The sequence below is a fragment of the Cydia pomonella genome, chromosome 28, assembly GCF_033807575.1.
Source record: "Cydia pomonella isolate Wapato2018A chromosome 28, ilCydPomo1, whole genome shotgun sequence".
In the NCBI taxonomy this organism is placed as follows: domain Eukaryota; kingdom Metazoa; phylum Arthropoda; class Insecta; order Lepidoptera; family Tortricidae; genus Cydia; species Cydia pomonella.
The window spans coordinates 9008579-9032940 of NC_084730.1; the positions used below are offsets into that span (position 1 = coordinate 9008579).

Here is a 24362-nt window from a genome sequence, read left to right on the forward strand (position 1 = left end):
CATAGTGCATCATCAGAAATTCCACAACATTATCATTAACAGCAACAGGAAAACAATACTACATATAATATAGATATACTGTGGTCTTTTACAAGGTTTCCCCAATTTGGGAGTACCCTATTCGACCTAAATAAAATTCCGCTGTGCCTTATAAATAAAATATATAAAATCGATATTAAGTATACTTACACATACACATTAGTTTTTCAATTTTTTTTTAAGTTTTATGATAATTTTATGAATTAAACACAACACATTTCGACAAACGCAGCCATAGATTTTTTTATTTATTAATGTCGTGATGTCCTTTTGTTTCGCATGGAAAATATGTCATATATTTAAAAATAAAAGTATTGGTTCAAAAAAGTTTTTATTGTTTGACTAGGGACTGTCTCATTTCAAGTAAACATAGACAGAGACATTCATACTATCTTTGTGTACGCTAGTACTGGCACCCAAAAGGGGTGAGTATAGTTTTTTATTTGCTCTTATTTACTGAAAAATGGGGTTTGCCTGATTATATATAGTTAGTCAAGCCATTTCCGTTAGTAGAAAAACGCGGTAAATTTAAAAGTGAAGGGTTAATAACATCCCATAAAAAAATTGAATTTCGCGCCTTTTTCTACTGACAAAGTCGTTTGACAGTCTATAACAAGTTTCATTATCATTTTGGCAGTATATTTCATGGGCATAGCCAACTAAAAACAAGAAAAAAAATGCTGTCAAGATGGCCGCCACCAAGCTGTCACATTACTGTCATTGTCATGTCTGCATCTCGTCTCACGTCTTTTGTGAATTCGATTCGCGTAATGTTTACTATATTATTCTAATTTATACGTAATAATTTATTATAGTTGTAAAAATCATTGAACTGTTGCTTAGGCAACAAGTCCCAAAGAGTATCCGTTGAACTGCAAGAAAACAATGGATGAAAAGTCGGAACAGGTTGATAATGCAACAGAAACAGAGTTTAAAAAGCCTGTGCTCGTCGGCCTCATTGGGAAATTGCCTAAAAGAGCTAAAACTGATGTCGAGAAGGTTTCTCCACCCGAGCAAAAGCCTGAGGCGCCGAGCAAGCCTGAATCTAGCGCGAAAAGTAACCTCCCGCCGGCGGTATTATTGAAAGAGATTTCTACTCCCATACCATATAAAGAGCCTAAGTGGTCTGGTGTTTGCCCTGATGGTGAGTTCTTTTATTACTTTGAATGGAATGTTATTGTAAAGTAAACACAATTACACAACCCTTGCACAATAAATTTAAATAGCCGGGTCCACACAGAGCGAGCATACGCGCGAGGCAATTTCCTCACGCACAAACCGGCCAGTGAAGACGTGCCTCGACCGAGGCGGCGTGTGCGTTTTTCTCGCACGAGCGCTCGCTCGCTCTGTGTGTAATCTTGAATAATGATGCAATTTATATCAGAAATAGGTCTAATACTGAGCTGCTATTTCCCAATATATACTCCTATTGTAGGTAACTTAAGCTTTAGTATGGCATTATTAAGCTGGACTTGGTTACAAAATGAAAACATCAGAACATAATGAACTATGCCGCATCCTTGGTACAATGTCTCAAGGGCCTATTTTAGATTTTAGCTAGTTATAGTAATCCTCTGTATATTTCCATTATATATATATATATATATATATAGTTTTATCTGGGTCTCTATTGTTTCTCATAAAGTTTTAAGTCATAATGTATTGTTTGCCTGCATTTTCGTTAGCCATAATTTGGTTTTTCTCAGAAATGCGTAACTTTTCAGGATTGCCATAAAACAAACCTAACCTATCTATAGGATAACATAAGGAAATTCCTGAAAAGTTAACGGTTTCAGAGTTATGACTAATGATAATATGACTATAATTACATTATGACTTTCGATAATTATGCAAAAGAAAGGGATCTGGTTTTATGTACTATATACATGGTAGAGGTTTAAAAATTTAAAGGTGCTATTTTATAACATAATTGGTTTGATCTTTGGCATGGAAAGATCTTTTTTGGATGAAAGAAGCCCCTGGCGTCCGTTGGCTTGTTGGGTGGATGACATTCAAAAGATTGCAGGTCACTTCTGGATGAGATTAGTTCAGGACCGGGACAAGTGGCGTACTGGAAGGGAGGCCTATGCTCAGCAGTGGCATTATCAAGTTATATTTCATACGAGGAGTGTCTATTCCAAAGAGCTTACTTCTCTATGAAAAGCCAATAAAAATAAGCCCTTTTTAAAAGATACTCCTCATACAAAACTCCCGTGAAACTCTTAAGTACAAGCCAGGGCTAAAACCCTTGTACAACAATGTGAAACCGCATTTTTATTGTGTTTTGTATTCATAGTCATACAATATTCATAATGTGACTATTTACTACAAATATTTTACACATACCATATTTTTCAGGTTCTGACTATGCCTTGGAGGTCATAAAGTCTGGTATGATAGTGGATAAAGTGCCACTCACGCAGCAACCATACTATGTATTTGGGCGGCTCGCCAACTGTGATGTTGTGATGGCACATCCTACAATATCCAGGTACTCCATTACAGTAAGGAGCACCCCACACTAGCGTCTTCTTCAACTTCAACATTAATTCACCATATAGGCCACAAGGGCACTTTACATGTCAACATGGAATACATACAAGCAAAAATAAGCACATCAACAATTATAAAATACAATTTATTGAAAATATTAATGAACCCTAAAGTATTACTGTTCAGAGAAAAAGAAAGTAAAAAAATATTATTACTTAGACAAGTCTCTAAATGTCGAATTACAAAAAAACTAAAATAATAATAATTAAAAACACAAACAGATATAAAAAAATATCTAAAATTATTTAGAGGTGTAAATATCTCTAAATGTCAGAACTAAATGATTTTTATCAAATCATCCTTAGAGATGTATAGAGTCTCTAAGAGTCAAAATTCCATATATTTAAAACATTCATTAGTATAAAAGAAACATACGAGAACCGAATGAGGTGCCTCACTGTAATTATATTCAAGAATAAAGTTAGCTTAAACAGACCAGTCTCCACAAACAGCACCCGTTCACGAGTATTACGCGTATCTCAGCCATCTGAGTGCAGGACGAGACACTAGTGTGGGGTAACCCAAGACACCCAAGTAAAGTTAATTAATTTATTTGTTAATTTGACGTTAATATTAATTAATTTGACGACCGGATTGGCCTAGTGGGTAGTGACCCTGCCTACGAAGCTGATGGTCCCGGGTTCAAATCCTGGTATGGGCATTTGTTCGTGTGATGAGCATGGATATTTGTTCCTTAGTCATGGGTGTTTTCTATGTATTTAAGTATTTATCAATATTTATATATTATATATATCGTTGTCTAAGTACCCTCAACACAAGCCTTATTGAGCTTACTGTGGGACTTAGTCAATTTGTGTAATAATGTCCTATAATATTTATTTATTATTATTTATTTATGGATAATCTGTCAGTTCCTCACTCTGCAGCCCTGTTCACAGGCAGCTTGGGCCTTGCCCTGCTGTCGGCTGTACCCTTGGTTAGGTTTTTATAATGCGTTTATATGTATTTTGTATTGATTTTGAAGGGTTTTTATATTTTAGTTATATATGTATGTATTGTAAAACATATTGTATCATGTTCCAAATATTAAAAACCTATACATACCAAGCCAGAATGTAAGGTTGAGAGAACATTCTAAAAAACTAATCAAACGTCCATGTGCTAGCAACCCTAGGAAACGCTTCTTGCCAAATCGTGTAGTAAATGTGTGGAACTCTCTACCAGAAACTGTTGTTAGTGCACCGTCAGTGAACTCTTTCAAAAATAGACTAGATACACATTTTAGAACATGAAAAAGTGCTAAATAAACACAAGTGCTGCGATATACACGCATCAGCTCCAAGAGGTCTCATAGTGAAGAGTCTCAACCAACACCTTGAGAGACTCGCTAGGTGGATGGATCAAGGGTCAGATGCAGAAGGCGGTGATCTTGGACACGGCGCGGATAGTCCGCCGGTTCCTCTCTCTGCGGCCCTGACCACCGGCAGCTTGGGCCCTGCCCCGCTGCTGGCGGCACCCTAGGTTAGGTTTTTTATAATGTGTTTATATCTTTTGTATTGTTTTGTAAGTGTTTTTATATTTTACTTTTATATACATATTGTAAAAAGCCTAATCTGAGAGAAAAAGATAAATAAAGGAAATAATAATGAAAACCCTAACCTGACAAGGAAAATAATAATAATAAGATTAGATTTTGAACACTAACATAATTCATTATTTCCAGACACCATGCAGTCCTCCAATACAAAGCTTTTGCGGAGGCTGACGAACCACCTTCTGGCTGGTACCTCTATGATCTCGGCAGTACCCATGGCACCCATCTCAACCGGGACAGACTGAAGCCAAACCACTACACGAGAGTCAGGGTGGGACACCAGATCAAGTTCGGGAGCAGCACACGGACTTATATAGTTTTGGTAAGTATTTTACCAGTATGCCGATGGGCTACCAGACCTATGGAACTCTCCGCGTAACCTCAGATTTATACCTACGCGTCGCGCACCTTAGAAGGTGCAAAAACCAGTAGGCTGTCACACGCGCTTAACGATGATGCTGCGCTCGCTTTAATTTTACAACAAAAATGACAAATTTATGTCTAATCTAAGTATATAGTTTTGGTTAGTATTTGCAAAGTATGCAGCTTCAAATCTGTTTGTGGGTTCAAGTCCATTAGAACACTTTGCCATTGTATTTGGACAAATGTATTTTTGTGATATTAGAGAAAGAGATGCAATAAAAATGTTTGAGCATTTATGACCAAGTGTGTGTTGTCTTCAGTACATACACGGTGTTTTTTTTAACTCCGTTAACTTCACGGTATGGCTAAGTACATTTAAAGAAACTGAATAGCATAGTCTATTTTTTTCCTTAGGGCCCAGACTTCGATTGCGAAGGCGAATCCGAACTCACCGTGACAGAGATAAAACAACGCGCTAAAACCATGAAGGAGGAAAGAGAGAGGATGATACGGGAGGCTGTGGAACAGAGGGAGAAGGATAGAGAGGCGGAGGAGAGGAGGAAGGAGGAGCAGGGTATTGATTGGGGGATGGGTGAGTGACCTACTTATTAACTATTTCCTATTACCTAAAAATCCAACTCTAGTTTTACCCTCTGGGTTGGATGGTCAGATGGCAGTCGCTTTCGTAAAAACTAGTGCCTATACCCTATCTTGAGATTAGTTGTCAAGCGGACCCCGATGCCGGAAAAACGCTAGGAAGAAGAAGAATATACTACCCGCGCCGTTACATAGCTTAAGGTTTATTTATGGTGTCTGTTAGGTGAAAATCCATTTATCAAAAAACGTGAAATTTACGTTTAAAGTTTTATTTTCTAGGCGAGGACGCAGAGGAAGAACCCGACCTCGCCGACAACCCCTACGCGGCCACCAACAACGAGGAACTCTTCCTACAGGACCCTAAGAAGACCCTGCGCGGGTACTTCGAGAGGGAGGGACATGAACTGACCTATCATTGTGACGAGAGAGGCGCGGGGCAGTTCTTATGCAGGTAAAGAAAGTTTAGAGCGATTTAGAGTGGTGTAAAATAAAATAAGAGTGCTGTGGAGTCGAATTAAAAAGAGGTATTGTATTTAGAGTGATGTAGAAGAAATTAGTGTGCTTTAGAGTCAATTTCGAGTAAGGTGGAATATATTTAGTGTTGTAGAATAATTGGGAGGTCTGTGTAATCGGCTTTAAAGTGAGGTAAAGTAAATAAGAGTAGTGTGGATCTAATTTAGATTATGATAGAGTACATTTAAAGAGATATGCAATAGTTTAAAGGACTGTAGAATCAATTTAAAGTAAGGAGGAGTTTAATTTAGTGTGATTCGGAAGCTTCAGAAGCCTATATTATTTATTTAGTATTTAGTGAAAGTAATAAAGAACCAAACCTCGCTGACAACCCCTACGTGGCCACCTACAACGAGGAACTCTTCCTACAGGACCCTAAGAAGACCCTGCGCGGGTACTTCGAGAGGGAGGGACATGAACTGACGTATCATTGTGATGACATAGGCGCTGGGTAGTTCTTATGCAGGTAAAGATACGTTTAGAGCGATTTAGAGTGGTGTAGACGAAGTGTAGGGAGTTGATATTTTGCAGGTAAATATTTTATATAATAAGAGTTTATAGCGCTGTAGAGGCGATTTAGAGTGACAGAAGAAATTAGAGTGTGTTGTAGTAGATATTATTTAGGTAAATATGTGTTTAGAACGCTGTAGAGGTGATTTTGAATGATAAAGAAAACATGAAGTGCTGTGGAGTTGATTTAGAGTGATATGGAAGAAATTAGAGTACTCCGGAATCGATTTCGAGTAAATTATAGTACTGTAGAGACAAGTATAGGCACATCACTTACGTTATGTTAATTTATTACTACCCTATCGCCTCACATTTCAAGCCAATTTAGAGTAGGTGAAAATGTATTAAGTAAGTTAGTAAGTAATAAACACTTTCTCTCCCCAATATGCTCGGAAATGTTCACCTTATTGTAGCAAAATTAGTACCTACGGAAAGTTCTTCATTATGGTCAAACTCAAGTTAAAAAAAATCTAACAATTATTGTCGTGTTTTAGCGGACGGGAAGTTATTACTGTATTATTTTTTTACTTTTTAAAAACATGTATCCACTAAGACAAACGCAAACAGCTAATTAATATAGCCGCAGGCTGTGTGTCTACACGACCCGGTTAGCATCATTTCAGCTATAGTATAGAGTCGTGTCGTGTAAGATCGTGCGAATACTGCTTAATAAAATAAAAGTATGGAAGGTGGAGATAAGGAACGAAATCTCCATGTACCAAAAAGTGTCATCAAAAAACTTTATATAGGTGGCGCTACAATACCTAGAGTACTTGAACAAAAAAAACAAATCATAGACAGCGCAATTCACTCCGTCAATAACGCCTGGGTTCTTAGCTACTCTAGCGCTACTCTGTAAAGATTTGGAACTATTATTTAAGCTGACAGCTGGACACTTTTGCAACAGTTCTACCATAAGAGATGTCACTCCTCTTAATTCCACACTCCATAAATCAAAGACTATTTTTTTAAGAATGCCATGCGCGTACATATATCTTATATTGCACAATTATATTGAATGAACGAATATGGAATGGTACTGAATGGCAGAATAAGGTATGCCTTTTAACTTTTTTAAAATAATTAAGAGGAAAATTGATTTTGACGTTTTTGAGGTGAAGGTTCGATTTCAGTGCTGGTTAATCCTTAAAATATGACTATTTTACCATATTTCCTGGCATGTAGAGTTGTGCCCGCTCGGTCTATAAAAAGGGCGCTCCGATCTCGGTCAAACGAACTAGTTCGCTCTTTTAGTTCATTTAGTTCAGGAGCAAATCTCGAGATCTGAATGAGGATGACTAGGTATGTGTCTTGCTCTCGCTCGCAAATAAACAGAGCGAGAGCGTGAGAGAGCGACTTTCTTGAACTTGACTCATTCCGATCATTCGCTCCCGACCGATTTGTTACTAGGTACCGACGTACCGACTACTGAACTAAAGGACCGAGACCGATTAAGAGCGCTTAAGATGAACTAGTTCGTTTCGGTCCGTGGTTGGATTTCATTCCTTTTAGTTCTTCGGTCCTGATCGACTCAAGCCTACTGGCATGTTTGGAAAAAAGCACTATATATGCCTCGCGTCGTCCGAAAAAATCGAGACATCCACGAATTGATTCTCCGGCCTCTGTAATAATGTACTATTATTATATGAAACAAGGATATATAACACCAGATATATAATTATAAACTACAAACGCGAACTTATCCCTATGAAGATCTCTTCTATATTTAGAATAGTGTAGAATAAATCTCTCATGCGAATTTAATTGTCTACAGGGTAGAGCTGCCGATAGAGGACGCCCGCGGCCAACCAATCATCGCCGAAGTATTGCACAAGGGAAAGAAGAAGGAAGCCGTTGTGGCATGCGCCCTTGCGGCATGCCGCCTGTTAGACCGCGCGGGGGTACTACGACAAGCATCTCATGGTGAATATAGTACATACTTAGATTACATGTGGTGATGTGGCATAAGATTGTAGCATGCCACAATATATTGTACCAGGGATAGAAGAAGGAAGCCGATGTGGCATGCTCCCTTGCGGCATGCCGCCTGTTAGTCCGCGCTGGGGTACTACGACAAGCATCTCATGGTGAATATAGTACATACTTAGGTTACATGTGGCATAAGATTGTAGCATGCCACAATATGTTGTACCAGGGAAAGAAGAAGGAAGCCGGTGTGGCATGCGCCCTTGCGGCATGCCGCCTGTTAGACCGCGCTGGGGTACTACGACAAGCATCTCATGGTGAATATAGTACATACTTAGATTACATGTGGTGATGTGGCATAAGATTGTAGCATGCCACAATATATTGTACCAGGGATAGAAGAAGGAAGCCGGTGTGGCATGCGCCCTTGCGGCATGCCGCCTGTTAGACCGCGCTGGGGTACTACGACAAGCATCTCATGGTGAATATAGTACATACTTAGATTACATGTGGTGATGTGGCATAAGATTGTAGCATGCCACAATATATTGTACCAGGGATAGAAGAAGGAAGCCGGTGTGGCATGCGCCCTTGCGGCATGCCGCCTGTTAGACCGCGCTGGGGTACTACGACAAGCATCTCATGGTGAATATAGTACATACTTAGATTACATGTGGCATAAGATTGTAGCATGCCACAATATATTGTACCAGGGAAAGAAGGAAGCCGGTGTGGCATGCGACCTTGCGGCATGCCGCCTGTTAGACCGCGCTGGGGTATTGCGACAGGCATCTCATGGTATGTTTATCTCTTTCTAACTAACACAAACTTCTGCGTAGCCTACGTACGCCTGCAACTCAAGAGAAGTTACATGCGCGTTGTCGACCCTAACACTCCGCACCCTCGTTGAACTCTGGCAACTTTACTCACCGGCAGGAACACAACACTATGAGTAGGGTCTAGTGTTATTTGGCTGCGGTTTTCTGTAAGGTGGAGGTACTTCCCCAGTTGGGCTCTGCTCTAGATCTGGAATGACATCCGCTGTGCTGTGCCCTACCACACAAAGCGAGATGACATTTACAGTGCCCATACCTCTCTTTCGGACGTAGTTTAAGGACGTACCCGGGTCCAGATGATGAATGATAGTCCTTGTGACGTTTAAGTCTCTTTGGGTTGGGCTTAAATTGTGGAAACATACATACATAGCATATATGTACTCGTATATACATCGACTGTCGTCGTGTGTTCGTTATTGGGAGCGTGCACGACTGTCACGCAACCTAGTGTCCGCAAGTCTAGGGGAAAACGTCAATTCATCTTATAAAACTACTCCAAAACTAAAAACTACTGAACGGATTTTCATACGACTTCCATCTATCAATAGAGTGATTCTTGAGAAAGGCTTAAGTATATAACTTGTTAAGGTTTTGTGTAAATTGTTTGAAATATAACGATGTTGTCGGAAAAAATCACGCTGGCTAGGAGCTTTCATCGAAAACGCTGCCTAATCCGTTTGAGCTATAACAACACAATGAATGGTGGGGTTGTTTCTCATTCATAGGTCTACAAAAAAGTCCGCGATGTTAAATGTCTATCTTTTAAGGATAACTTACTATACATATTCGTAACTTCTAGAAAAAGATCACGTAATATGTGGCATTTGCAAAGCTATTTACATGGATACATTATTAACAATTATCAAAATAAATACAATACTTACAATGATCCCTTACACCATACAATTTAAATGAATATTTCAGGAGTAATCGTAAATCAAAGTTTCATTTCGAGCCATATAATTGTACGAAATGTTAAAGACGCTATCCGCAGTTAGTTCAAATTTTGCTCACCTTATGCGCTGGGATCGCTTTACTTACCCCCACCATGCACTTCGCCCGGTCCCAATAGAAACAGTGAAATTCTTCTGATAAGAATATTTTATTGATCGATCTACTGCGGTTAAACCACAGAATAAATAATAGTAGTACCATACAGAAATGACACTTCCTATAAAACCGAAGTTTGACAGCGACTCAGAGACGAATTATGCTGTCCCTTTCTAATGTATAGCACTATCCCTTTCGGCCATTTAGGGTTGTCAACATTCGTCATTATGTTATCTGTGGTCGTGCACGCAAAGGGACGTCAAGTTGTGTCAACCCTAATAATTGCTCGGAGCAATGCTGAGCCGAGAAAAGCCGAAAAGGAGGAGTGTCGCGGGACTGGTTAAACAGAGAAACAGTGACGTTTGCTCTGACAAAAGCAGTTTCGAGTTGTCCACTGAAAAGGGCAGTTTTTTATTGCCCTGAGGACAGTTTATGCATATCCGGAGCCTGGAGCATCCTCTGCTTGTAATAGTAGTTGGAAACTGTTGAGCAATACAATTTTCGTCAGTCGCGACACTCGTGACATCTAGTGTCAAATAGCGGTACTGATAATTCCGCTACTCGATGCCAAATGTCGACTACGAAAATAATAAGCGTTTTGGTGCCAAAACTGATGTATGTAGTGTGGGACTAGATATTTGTATAAGGATAAATAAATAAATATTATAGGACATTATTACACAAATTGACTAAGTCCCAAGGTAAGCTCAATAAGGCTTGTGTTGAGGGTACTTAGACAACGATATATATAATACATAAATATTTATAAATACTTAAATACATAGAAAACATCCATGACTCAGGAACAAATATCCATGCTCAACACACGAATAAATGCCCTTACCAGGATTTGAACCCGGGACCATCAGCTTCGTAGGCAGGGTCACTACCCACGAAACCAGACCGGTCGTCGCAACACACATACGTGTACGTCGTATTGTACACTTTTATACACATTACATGTGGACTAGAGGCGTGCATTTTAGTTTAGATGGCGGATTATTATTTATTTATTTCCAGAATCTCGTCGCCGGAAGCAGCGCGACTGGGGCGCCGACGACTACTACGACAGCGACGACGACACGTTTTTAGATCGTACGGGAGCCGTCGAGCGGAAACGCGACCAGCGACGCGACAAGTACGGCGACAGCAAGGAGGAGCCGCTGACGTATGACAAACTGGTGAGTTTTTTTTGTTTTTTTTTTTTTATATTAGTTCTTTATTTAACATAATTTAGTACAATGTAATTACTTAATCTAGTGTACATTTCCATCCTAGACAGTAATAACAATAAATTAATACAGTTTAGTGAGCTATAGGCGCTCATTATAAACTTTTTAACAACTTGGTGTTTTTTAACAACTGGTGAGTGCAAGACACGTTCCTGGGGGCCTACCGCGAAAATCGAAGTCCGTCAATGGGGTTGGCAACTGTCAAAGGTTTGCATAAATGGCGCCATCATAGCTTGCCCCTGTCTCTAGTTTTGTTCTATGAGATTTGGCTTAAAGTACTGGAATCCAGGTCACAAAATTCCAAAAAAAAAACAAGAATTTGACACAATTCTAGGGATTGACAGGGCAAGCTATGATGGCGCCATCTGTTTAATACTTCGACCGGCCAACCCCATTGCGGGCATTTTTCTCTGTCACTCTAATTACGTCTTAGTGAGAGTAAATGAGAAAGATCCCCGCAATTTCGGTTTTCGCGGTAGGCCCTCTGGACCGCTCGGGGGCCGTCGAGAAGCGACGCGACAAATACTCATGAGTAACTGGTACGTTTTGAAATTTTTTGATTAAAAATGGTACCGTATACTTTAAATGAAATAGTACATTACGATACAAGTGCGAAAAATAGGAAATTCGAAACGAGTGGCGATAAATTAAAACACGACCGAAGGGAGTGTTTTAAATCGACACGAGTTGCGAATTACCTATTCGCACATGTATCGTACAACGTTTTACAGTACATATGGCCCTTTAAATGTTCGACACAGTAACGTAATATGCTACTTCTCGCACTAGTGCTATAAACTGTAGGGCTCGCGGTCGTGTCCGTGATTCGTGAACCCGTAGCCGTGCGCCCGGTTTCGTGATTCACGGCAACGGTTTTCTGGTCCGTTCCGCACGTGACATTGCCTGGCTACGTGAAATTAGGGTACGTGAATCCGTGTAGATCCGTGTAGGCGTGATCACGGCTTCACGTATCTTAAGAACACGCCGGTTCGGTCCGCCCGCGACGTTGAGTGATTATACGATGCGGTCTCTAAGAGCTACGAATAAATATTTATCATGATTTTTTTATTCATAGCTCTAATTCCGTTTCATTACTTTTCAATTAAAATTTATTTCCAATAGTAAGGCCTTTTAAATATTAATGAGTAATAAATGAAAAGAACCAAACATTAATTACAATGAATAGCTACTTTAATAAACGAGTTGCTAAAATAATACAACAACACTGTGTGTCAGGAGACCAACTGTGATGTCAGGAGTAACTAATGACAATGAATGTGAGTTCAAAATTCTAAACTGCCCCCTCCAGATTAAATAAAATACCACGAATTTGTAAAACAAAACATCGCGGTCACTTCTTTCAACTTCACGAATAAAAGGTAAAGCCCACAGCTACTTATGTATATTGTTTGTTTCATTTTAATAAGTCGCTCGCAAATCTTATTATCTTTGTCTGCACGTGCAACTGCACTTCTTATCTACAAAAAAAAAACCCGATATGTTGGCTTAGCTAGTTAGTCATACAATAAAACGCTCGAACAATAATATGTTATTATTACCTTCAATCTAGAAATAAACAGTACTCTTTAATGTGCCGAAAGTCCGAAACTGATAAGAACTGCAGCTGCGTACTTTTTTTCCGTGGCCCGTGGCCCGTACGATGTGGTTTTGTTGAATTTGTTTACCTGTATTACCTTTATCATACCTACCGAAGATTTGCAGAAATTTATTACCCTTTTGTTTCTTTGGATTAGGATTGCCTTGTTTATATTTAGGCTACGTTATATTCTTTGATAGTAGCAAGCTTTTACAAGTATGTTTCATTCATTTCATTAATACTTAACAGAAAAAAATGTCTTCTCTTGATTTAATAATGACAACCAGTAGCACAGCGTTGCTTAAGTTCATAATTATAATGATACTTACTAGGGAGTTTTACACCTTATATTTATATTAGTGCTATGCAACGAGCAGGTCGCTAGTTTTGACTATTAATCATTAGCTGGTTATACAAAAAACAGGATAACCCCTAACTTATTTAGATATAATCATTATATTCGAATCGATGTAAAAAATACAATTTAAGTTTAATTCACACGTAAATGTTTGTCCGACGAACGTCCCGTATTCAATATACTAAGTGGTAACTCAATTCAATAATACCTAGTCCTTATTTATTTTTCTCCCGGGCGTGTCGAACCTACGAGACGTGCGATAAGTACCTATCCAACGGAACCGAGCCCGAAGCTACGCACACGAACGCAGGTACGGGCTACGTATCATGGCGTGTCACGGTCACGGCGTGTCACGTGAATCCGGTCGCGAACGCAGGTACGAGGTACGTACCTTGCCGTGTTCGTGAAATTCGTGATCTTAGTACCGCCGGGCTTAAGAACCCGTAGCTACGGATCGGCGTGTATCACGGATATCAGGAGCCCTACTATAAAGTAGCCCCATATGTACTGTAAAATATCTTATTGTGTGTACTTGAAATATATAGCCACAATAAAGAAGAACGGTCACTTTGTGGTCTAAATGAAATACTTAAAACTTGAAAATGACCTTGACTCTCAATAACAGGTGGTCCCCTACATCGGAAATTTTTAGACTTGACATGTAGTACAACAAAGAAAACCAAAAAGGGAAAAAACTCATCATTAGTACAAAGGCTAACTTATCCCTTTAAGGGATCTCTTCCAGTTAATCTTTGAGCAATTGAGGGAGAATTGGAGATTGTAAATCAGTTAATCCTAACAAACAACTATTATTATTAAAAAACACAAGCCTTATTTTGCTTACTATAGGACTAGATCGATCGGTGTATAATAAATATCCTATATTTATTGACAAAATAATAATAATAAATATTATAGGACATTATTACACAAATTGTCTAAGTCCCACAGTAAGCTTAATAACTTTAATAAGGCTTGTGTTGAGGGTACTTAGACAACGATATATATATAATATAAATATTTATAAATACTTAAATACATAGAAAACACCCATGACTCAGGAACAAATATCCGTGCTCATCACACGAATAAATGCCCTTACCAGGATTTGAACCCGGGACCATCAGCTTCGTAGGCAGGGTCACTACCCACTAGGCCAGACCGGTCGCCAAAACAAAAGATAATACCTAATTATTCCTCACATAATTAATATTGTTTTTTTTTAGTTGGAGCAAATCAAAGAGCTAGAAGAGAAGATAGCCGCAGAACAGAAGACTCTAGAACGACTCAGAGCTGCCAAGAACCAACCTCAAGATATGGAGGACTACATGCAAGCCATACCTGGGACCACTATGGCACATAAGGCGGAGATATCAAAAACTAAGGTTTGTTTGACTAGTCCTTTCATTAACGAACAGACAGACAGACACAATTTAGGGTTCCGTAGTCAACTAATTCCTATTAGTTGACTACGGAACCCTTATAGTTTCGCCATGTGCGTCTGTCTGTCTGTCTGTCCGAGGCTTTGCTCCGTGGTCGTTAGTGCTAGAAAGCTGAAATTTGGCATGGATATATAAATCAATAAAGCCGACAAAGTCGTACAATAAAATAGTTTTCTTTGACAAGACACCTTTATTTCAAATTCTCTTTGCTAAAATATACGGTGGAGAATAAAAAAAAGAGACTGTGACAAGAACAAACAATCATAGTCAGCGATAAAAGCTTGCACCAAAAATGAATTTTTGCCAAAAACTTATTTACCAGGAAGATTTATATTTTATTCACTAGAACAACTAATTTTTAACACGCTTTTATTAGGTCGACCTGTATGTAACTATGTAATGGAATCTAAGGTAACTAATTTAACCATCTTCCAAGGATCGTAGCGTCATGAAAATTGGCAGCTGTATGTAGTTCTGATGACAATATAATAATATGGTACTGCCGAACTGATCTGATGATGGAGCCGGAAGATATGAACTGGAACTTCATGGTGGAACATCGTATCATAGCTGTGTTTGGATTTGTTAGAAAAGTCTTGTAATGAACTTTGACCACGATTAGGTTTCAAAGTCTCATGATGAAGCCGGAAGATAGGCACTGGCATTCAGAGATGGAATATCGTATAATAGTCGTGTTTGCACTTGTGAGACAGGTCACGTAATTTGTTTTTCTAGTGTTTTTTAAACTATTAATTTTCATATCATATCATATCATTTATTCCATTGAAATCATGTTCATTTGTACATTTTGGTCTTAAATATAGTCAAGTAGGTACATGATACCCTGCTAGGGTGTACAATTTAGGATTTAAAATTATAATTTATATTTTACATTAATTTCTAGAAATAATTAATTGTCAAAACAAGTATATAAGTATTATAATATGAATAATTCGTGCAGAAACATATTTACAAAATCATTGGTGATGATTATCAGTCATACGAAAAATAAAATTTAACAATAATTAATCAATAATATCATAAAATTCATAAATAATCATTTTGACAATATCAAAATATCAAATTTGGCCAGGAACATTTATATTTTTTCACTAGAAGAACTCATTTTTGTAGCGTAGATACATGTTTCTTGTATTTTCTAGTCAAACACAGTTTACACTATACAATTCAGTAAGTATGTTTTCATCACACTTGCTCGAAAAAGATGTTATTTCACGCAGGTGTACTGAAGGACAAAGACCTATTTTGTTCCCGCGAGAGTTATGGATTGTGAAAAAAAAAGCTACAATTCCCTAGGGAGTTATAGCTTTTTTTTAATTGTGTCAATTATTCATACAAAGCAAGTAGCATAAATGAGTTTTACTTTTAAAATAATGACGTTTATAATTTAATATTTTTGTTTACGTTTATAATTATTTAATTTGATTAATTTAACAGTCGTTTAAAATATTTCTACATAATTTTCAATCGTGGCTGAATGCCGAATAGATCTGTGCCTTCGACGCCTAACTTGTCAAGAAATTACAAAATGGCGGACGAGCGTTTGTTATGTCACCGTATTTAAGAATTATTTCGTTAAAAATTTAGTTTTTTCTTCGCAAGTGTGATGAAAAACATTGCGTGTAACTCCGGGGGTAAGAATATTGCAATCTCGGGTCTTTAATTAATAATAATTAATAACCACCCTCGTATCCAAAATTTCACTTACCCCCTCGTTCCACAATGTACTATTTAGAATAGAATAGAATAGAAAAACGTTTATTGCAAAACCATCTACAAACAACACCACATTAGAAAACAAAAAAAGTAAGAAAGAAGATCTAATACACTAAACAGTTATAAGTGTTATAACTACTTATACTAACATGCAATAGTTACAGTGATGATGCTGTAATAGAGGCTACAATTGGACACCACTCAGCATATGCTCTAACATATATATGCTACAGCGCTGGTCTTCCGTGGAGCCCAGGGCAAGAAGATAGCTCGGAACAGTAAAGGCAGTGTCACACAGTGATTTAGCAAGTATTAATATTTAACACAAGTTAGAAACTAATGCACGGAAAAATTTCAAAGCGGAAGTCAGTGGGTTGGGAATATCTAAAAATATGTAAAAATATAAACAGGTAAAGTCAGACATGTATTTAGTTTAATATATAGTAGAGCATATATACATAAAAAGGCAACTCGTTAAAAATAGATAAATAATTCAATTTATAACATAAAATAATCATAATCTAACTAAGGTGCATGGAACGCGAAGAACACGGCAGTTGGAAGCTGAAAAGATATTGTTTAAATTTAAGTTTAAAAGTGAGTAATGTTTTAGAGTTACGTATTGGAGGGGGTATGTTGTTCCAGCATTTCGTAGCAGAGTAGCGAAAACTGCCACGAAATGCTGCTGAACTGCCGTGTCTTGGACAGAGAGGTCGAATGCCATCTCTCATTGGACGGGAGGAGAACGACAACTTGTTAAAATGGTATTGGGGTTGTTGAAAATTTACCACACCGAAAAGTAAGGTCGCAAAGTGCAATGATCGACGTGCTTTCATTTTCAACATCTTACCACTGTTAAGATAAGGGGTGACATGAGCACGTGGAGGGATGGGAAAACAGAAACGGGCACAAGCATTCTGGATGCGTTGTAGGAGCGCCTTTGAACGAGCCAGCAAGCAAACCGTTAATCACAGTATCGACATAGTTGAGTTTGGATAATATTAAGGTGTCGCATAATTTTATTCTAAGGTCGACACTGAGATATTGACGAACCTGGTATAGTACTCTCAATCTATAGTAGCAGTTTTTAGCGACATCGAGTACATGTTGTTCAAAACGCAAGCGCTCGTCTAAGATTAGGCCAAGGTTACGGGCCGCCGACTCGTTCGAGGCGATCCCTTCCGAGCACAACATTGATATCAAAGCTGGCGAGTTTGTCAACTTGGCCTTTAGTGCCGAGCACTAGAAACTTTGACTTGTTTGGGTGAAGGACTAAGTCACACTGTTCAGACCAAACATCGATACGATCAAGATCCTGATTCAATAGCTCCAAGGCAGTTTGTATCTCCCGAGGGTGGAACGTTTTGTAAATTTGTAGGTCATCTGCATACATGTGATAGTGACAGTTCTTTATACAACTCGTAATGTCAGCCACGTACAAAATAAATAAAACGGGACCCAGAATCGAACCCTGAGGGACTCCACAAGTTACAGATGTATTTAAAGAGTAATCTGTCAGTCCAGAATAATTACGTAGCCCAACTTTCTGGGAACGGCCTGAAAGATAGCTATCAAACCATTTTATGGTGCCGACGTCGAAACCATAGTAAGCAAGTTTAAAAAAATAAAAATAAAATAAAATAAAAATAAAAAAAATAAAATGCATTTATTTCAGACAAACATGGTCCATATTTTGTTAGTACATCTTAAGAATTAAAAGCTATGACTAAGGTTAACTTAAAAAATAAACTTAAATAACTATCTTAGGTACTAGAGATAAATGCAGAGAGGACCAGTGCCTTATCAGGCCACTGTCCCATCTGTCAGCCACGACGGTCAGGAGACTGTGGCGGCTGTCGCGCACCCCTGCGGAGCGTCGCGGCGCAGCGCTTGCGCAGTGTCGCGTGGAATCCGTCCACATGTGCATCCGCGAACATGCCCGACGCACTGCAGTAGCGAGGCAGCCGCAACAGTACCCTGAACGCGTCATTATATTGTACGCGCATGGCGTTAAAAGCCTTTTGCGTGTACCGAGTCCACAGGCTGCAGGTGTACAGCGATGTACAGAATGCTCGAAATAATGTTATTTTAACTGGCGCTGTACACCGGCTGAACCTGCGAGCTATCATATTGGCCCTGACGGCCAAGGCCCTCCGCTCCCTCTCAATATCAGCGTCATCACGGAAATCGTCGGTTACCAAGTGCCCAAGGTATTTAAATGAGAAAACCCTTTTTAGTTGCATGCCATTCAAATGAATAGGTGGGATGTGTGATGGGCACTTGCTTCCCGCTTTGAAGACCATGTACTCGCTCTTCTGTACGTTATATTTAAGGTTATGCGTTAGGGCATATGACTCACACTTCTCAATAAGCTTCTCAATAAGTTTAGACAACAATAGCGATATATTAATAGTGTCGAAGGCTGGTGTGGTGTGGTGTGGTGTGTGGTGGTGGTGTGGTGTGGTGTAGGTGGCGCGGGACTAGGATAGATACCTCTCCTTTATCCTGCGCTGTTAGTATGTCATCGATCACGTCCAAGAGTGCAGTGGCTGTGCTGCGCGCTTTTCGAAACCCGGACTGCTTATTTGGTAATATGTTATTTGTTTCTAAGAAGTCTGTTAATTGCCGACATACTACTTTCTCTAGAATTTTCGACACGAAACACAGGATGCTAATAGGCCTGAGGTCTTTTAAGTCAGTAGGTTCAGGTGTTTTGGGTATAGGTCTAACTATCGCTGATTTCCAGTCATCAGGGAAAACACCAGTGCAGATGGATTGGTTGATGATGCTTGTGATGATGTGTAAAGTTCTAGGCAAGGTAAGTTCAACCATATCTAACGTGATGTTGTCAGTGCCGTTTTCAAGCAACGCAGTAGCGTTGCTTGAAAAGGATTTAATGATCCTCAAAACAGTACCTTCATCTACTGGTTTTAACATGAACTTCGCGGAACCAAATCTATGGAACTCATAATACATTAAACTGGTTAACGTGACACCTCTCCTTGTAGGTAAATTAAGAAAGTGACTGTTAATCTGATCTGGATTATTAAAATTAGGAGGCAAATCATTAGGTTTTTTAAAATCGACTACGTAATTTTTTATATTTTGCCACAGAACTCTGGGATTTTTTTGATTATTTGTAATATGTCTGATAAAAGTCTGACTGTTCGGTAAAAATTGCTGTATTGACTATGTTTTTTAAATCCTTATAGTATTGTTTACGTGAGTCAAGCCCCGTTCGGCGAAACCTTGCGTGCGCTACATCACGCAGCCGCATCATCTCCCTGACTGTGTGAGTGATCCAAGGATGAAGTCGTTTTTTTATAAGATTTTTTTTAAAAGGAGCGTGAAGAGCAAAAAGTTGTTAAATTGACATATTGAAATGGAAAAGAGTATCGTTGACGTTGTCACACACCAAGCGTTCCCAGTTTATAGATTCAAGGTCAGCGTTAAATCTTTGCATATCAATATCCTTAAGCGGTCTGTATATTAACCACCTTGGAACTGGCTTATTTTTCCTAATGTTCAGCTCACAGGTAATAAATGCATGGTGACTGAGATCAAGAATGTAGTTTACCTCTACATGTCCAATTTTTGCATTTGAACATATTAGATCTATCTGCGTTTCCGAGTGATCAGTAAAGTGGGTAGGTTCATGAACAAATTGTGATAGTTGTAGTGTGCGTAAAAAATCTGATAACTTGATTGTGTTAGGATCATGAGCGCGTAAGGTATTAATGTTGAAATCACCTAGCAATACTACATGGTCATATGTTGATAGTGAACATATTGTCTCAGATAGTGTATCGAGAAAAACATCAACACTTTGCCAAGGGGGCCGGTATGCGGTCCCTATAGCAATCTTACTGCCATTAAGATTAAGGCCAAGCCACATTTGCTCAACGCACGGAGCTGTCGGTGTTGTAAGTACACGCGGGCGTATATGTTCACTTATATAAAATCCAACACCACCGCCGCGCGAGTGCCGGCCGGCCGGACGCGGCGAGTGACGCAGGCGGAATCCGGGCGGAGCCGGGGCACGCAGGTCCTCACCAATACGTAACCAAGTCTCATTTATAGCTAAGATGTCCACAGGGTGACGGTTATTTATTACAGATGGCGATCAGTAAGCTCCAAACCTCGCTGTCCTCCCGGCGGCGCCTCGCGCAGCTCGCGCGCCCGGCCGCCGCGCCGCCGCTGCTCGCCCGGGCCGCGCCGGCGCTCAAGACTGCCAACTCTGTTGTCTATGGGAAACGGTTCGTTATTTCAACATATACTGTTACACTGCTTATACACAATAGGGTAGAGATGTGCGCCGCCGTCGCCGACAATATTTGCGCGCCGACGCCGCCGACGCTGCGTTATCGGCGTGGACAAGTTAGATACGGCTACTTTTAAAATGCGGCCGTGCCTGCCAATATTCAATAAATTATCCATGAAATTCAAAATGCGCTTATTTTATAAGATTTTTATGGCACATGTTTTTTGAGCAAAAATTTGATTTGAATTGTTTACACATAAATCTTATACGGTTCGGTTTGAGTTGTTTTCGCATAAGTCAAGGCCCCGCCGCCGATTCGCCGCCACCGCCGCCGCCGTCGTCCAATTTTGACCGGCGCGCCGCGGCCAAATAATATAGTTTTTTTCCAATAGGTCATTATTAACAGCTTTTACTATCGGACCAACCCCAAAATCACAGAAATTTACTGTTTCATACTTTTTAGCTGATCAAATGTATATATTAATGTATGTATTATGTAAGTGTATATATTAGCGCTGCTATACTTACCAAGACTTTGCCGGAGAGTGCCAACTCGATTGTCTATGGGAAACGGTTAGTTTTTAACATATAGGGCAATAGGGCCTTGACCATGAGACCTAAATCTGGGCTACGTTTTTATTTACAACGAAACACAAATGGGTACAAACACAAACACTTAAATTAAAAACTTATATATAAAAAAATTGTCCCAAGTCGAGATCGCTTGGTAGGGTGCCGAGAAAGCTGGCTGCATTGCCCCTCTGGATAGCAATGCTTCGGGTTGCCATCTCTAAAATTTGGAAGCCAGGACAAGACGCGTGAAAACCCCGGATTTTAGAGTCCAGAACCCAGACATGTCAACAGGTTTTTTTACGGCCTGACTTTAAATTTTACCCGGACTACAAATGACACCCCCCCCCCCCCGACGCTCCCTGGATGCCCTCTAAACTAGGACAAATCCGAGGAAACCCGGACAGATGGCAACCCTAGCAATGCTTATCCGCTGAGCGAAATACAAGCCAGCCCTCTGGTCACCCGAAGCCTCTATAAGGCGCTTCGCTAACTCCTTATAGAGGCGGCGCCCCCACGGCCCCGGGGCTTCAACCCCAAACGCCGCACATATGTAACTACTGCCGGGGTCGACATACTTGCGACTTGGCCGAGGACTCGGTCGACGTTGGTGCCTGGAAAATGAGACGGTGCCAGGGTAGCATCCCAGAGGGGCCGTCCCATACTCCAAGGCACCGACGTCATTCCGTCGGGCCTCTTGCTCTCATCCCTGACCAGGCCGTTGGGCTCGAGGGCCGCCGGCACCTTGGCACTGACAAAGGCCCTACGGATGACTTCATTGAATTATACGCAAAGAGCGTACAGCGATCTTCGCGTCCAATACAATAACGCGTTCCGGGTGCTGATGGGGCTGCCGCGACACTGTAGCGCGTCTGGCATGTTTGCCGAAGCCAGGACAGACGGCTTTGCGGCCGTCATGAGGAAAAGGTGTGCCTCGCTCATGTCTCTGTCCTCATCCCTTCTCTGTCCGTGGCAAAGTTCAATTTTAGGCCTCGTAATCGCGACTTACTTGCGGCTCCTAAAGCGCGCACGAAGGCGTACAGGCAATCACCACTGGTTCGTGCTTTGCACTACATCAACGCACTTCTCCAGTCGGCTCCAGACTGCGATCTTTTTGCCAGTAGTTGGAGGCAAATTTGTGAGCAATGCAAAAACCATTGTGAGGCGATGGATGACCGTCCGTCCTCAGTTAGTTATTAAGGTTCTCCTGTGTTTTGTTATTCTATTTTTCATGTATAACACAATTTAATGATCAATACCCTACGGATATATAACTTAAAAATAATATTGACCTACCCAGTCCCAGATTGTATTCTGTACCTGATGTGTATGCATTTGTATACTTTCTGTCCTAAATTTCGCAGTGCATTAGTATATACTGTAATGCTGTGTAATTTTGTTTTTGCTAACCGCTGGGACAACCTTATGTTAGCCCGGTGGACGTCCATGCATGTTGTCAAACACTGCTGACCGTATGTTGTGCTTTCAACCCCTAAATTGTAATATATCATATAGTTAAGTATATCAATTAATAATTTGTTTTTAAGATTAAGTAACAAGATTGCATGGGCTCTGTCTGAAATAAATGTTTTTATTTATTATTATTGATGCTATCTGAGGTATCCCAGCACTCTGGCTGCAAGAGAGGCCGTGGTAGCCTAGGTTGTCTACCATGACTCCGCATTGGCACCGGAAATCTGAAACTTGCCTCGACAATAGGCAGGTGCAGCCATCTAAGGTAGAAGTACTAGTGCTCGACGCTGCACTACTCACCGACGTGGGCACTTTATTTCATGGAAATATAGGTTAAATTTGGACAACGAAGATTTTTCTGTATTCGAACTTAATCCTTGTCACTTTGACATAAAGTGCCCATGTCGAGTACTAGTGCAGCGTCGAGCACTAGTACTTCTACCTTACTGCTCTTTGGCACTAATTGACGGACCACGTGTCATCCACGATGACGCGCAGTTGTCAAATCTAACCTTTGATAACATGACATTACATGAATATAACAAAGTAATATTTAGCTTTTATTAAGAGCAATTCCTAGCTGAGCAAATCAACTCTCGAATTTTTGAAGCTGTTTCTGTCGCGCTGCAGTTAGCGGGAGTGCGTGCGTGCGATAAGGACAACGGACAACTGCAGCTCGGACTAAAATTCCCACGCAAAAAAATCGAAGTTTCGATCTCGACTGTTTCCTCCTCCAAAACGCAACCACTCATTATGAAATTTTGAAAACTGCAAGAGGAAGAAATAATCTTTGCTGCTATGTTTTGATTTTTTGGATATTTGATGTCACATTTGTATACTGCGCCTTTTATGCAGCCAATTCAATTGAGCAGTGTTTGCGATTTTCGAGGCGCTGTAAGTTTCTTCAAAATAAAATAATCCAAAAAAGCAAAACATAGCGGCACAGATATTGATGATATTGATCTTATTTGAAAAAATCATTGCTCTAGGTTAAAAATCCAGGGAGGAAACAGTCGAGAGCGTTTGTTTGGAAAAATCGCATCTAGGAATTCCTCTTAATTATTTCGATGTTTAATGTTTTTTTTATTATTATTTACAGAATAAGACTAAAAGACGACAAAAAGCCACTTCCGAAACCGACGCAGCAAAAACAACCAGAAACAGAATTCGTCGAAGAAATGGACTCGGACGAAGAAGAAACACCAAATACAGATAAAACAGACATAGCCAAAAATACAGATAATAAAGATTCGGACATGGACAAAAATGTAGATGCAAGCACAGATAATATAGACAATGCCACAGAAGAAATAGATAAAGCAAGTAAAGAAGAGAAGAGGGTGTTCGGCCCCATGAGGCCTCCGGAGAACTATGTGGTTCCGGAGAACTATTTTGAACAAGAGTCCGATAGGGATATGCCTGAAATCATGGATGATGATGTGTAAATATAGTTGTATTGAATCATTGCTCGTTTTATTGCAGTAGTTATAATATTAATAAAATATTTGTTTGATCAGGTACCCCTTTTTTACGTTTTAAAATGTTATAATTTAGTGCCTGTGCGCTCATATCCATATTATTATAATCTTTTCATTATTAATGTTTTATCTCGTGCAAGTGAATTGTAAAATTCTTAATGAGATTAAATGATCTTAAACCTTAAACCTTATAAATAATAATAAATATTATAGGACATTTATTCGTGTGATGAGCATGGATATTTGTTCCTGAGTCATGGGTGTTTTCTATG

General features: G+C 39.7%; 2 protein-coding genes across 3 annotated transcripts in view; one reads left to right on the forward strand and one right to left on the reverse strand.

Moving 5' to 3' along the window:
- The window catches only part of LOC133532988 (uncharacterized), an 83606-nt gene extending 83283 nt beyond the window's left edge, over nucleotides 1–323 (reverse strand). Inside the window, 1 exon segment of the mRNA XM_061871893.1 lies at nucleotides 190–323. The gene's annotated coding sequence lies outside the window, so the exon portion shown is untranslated.
- Nucleotides 324–585: 262 nt separating this feature from the next.
- On the forward strand, nucleotides 586–24076 carry LOC133532967 (kanadaptin). 2 transcript variants are annotated; one of them, XM_061871857.1, is made up of 10 exons: nucleotides 589–1183; nucleotides 2398–2530; nucleotides 4277–4469; nucleotides 4925–5102; nucleotides 5387–5558; nucleotides 7905–8053; nucleotides 10963–11123; nucleotides 14356–14514; nucleotides 20425–20564; nucleotides 23712–24076. In XM_061871857.1, exons 1-10 carry the CDS (start codon nucleotides 925–927, stop codon nucleotides 24055–24057), a joined length of 1890 nt encoding a protein of 629 aa, XP_061727841.1. In that variant the 5' UTR covers nucleotides 589–924; the 3' UTR covers nucleotides 24058–24076. The 2 variants fall into 2 exon arrangements, with proteins under 2 accessions (XP_061727843.1, XP_061727841.1); XM_061871859.1 differs by lacking the exon at nucleotides 20425–20564 and having other exon boundaries at nucleotides 586–1183; nucleotides 23712–23966.
- The last annotated feature ends 286 nt before the right edge of the window (nucleotides 24077–24362 follow it).

What these genes read in the sequence shown, in the direction of transcription:
- LOC133532967 (XM_061871857.1), top strand. Translation starts at nt 925, where the DNA reads ATGGATGAAAAGTCGGAACAGGTTGATAATGCAACAGAAACAGAGTTT. An exon ending in GTCTGGTGTTTGCCCTGATG is followed by an intron (nt 1,184 to 2,397) that starts GTGAGTTCTTTT and finishes CATATTTTTCAG; the next exon opens with GTTCTGACTATGCCTTGGAG. An exon ending in CGCTGACGTATGACAAACTG is followed by an intron (nt 11,124 to 14,355) that starts GTGAGTTTTTTT and finishes GTTTTTTTTTAG; the next exon opens with TTGGAGCAAATCAAAGAGCT.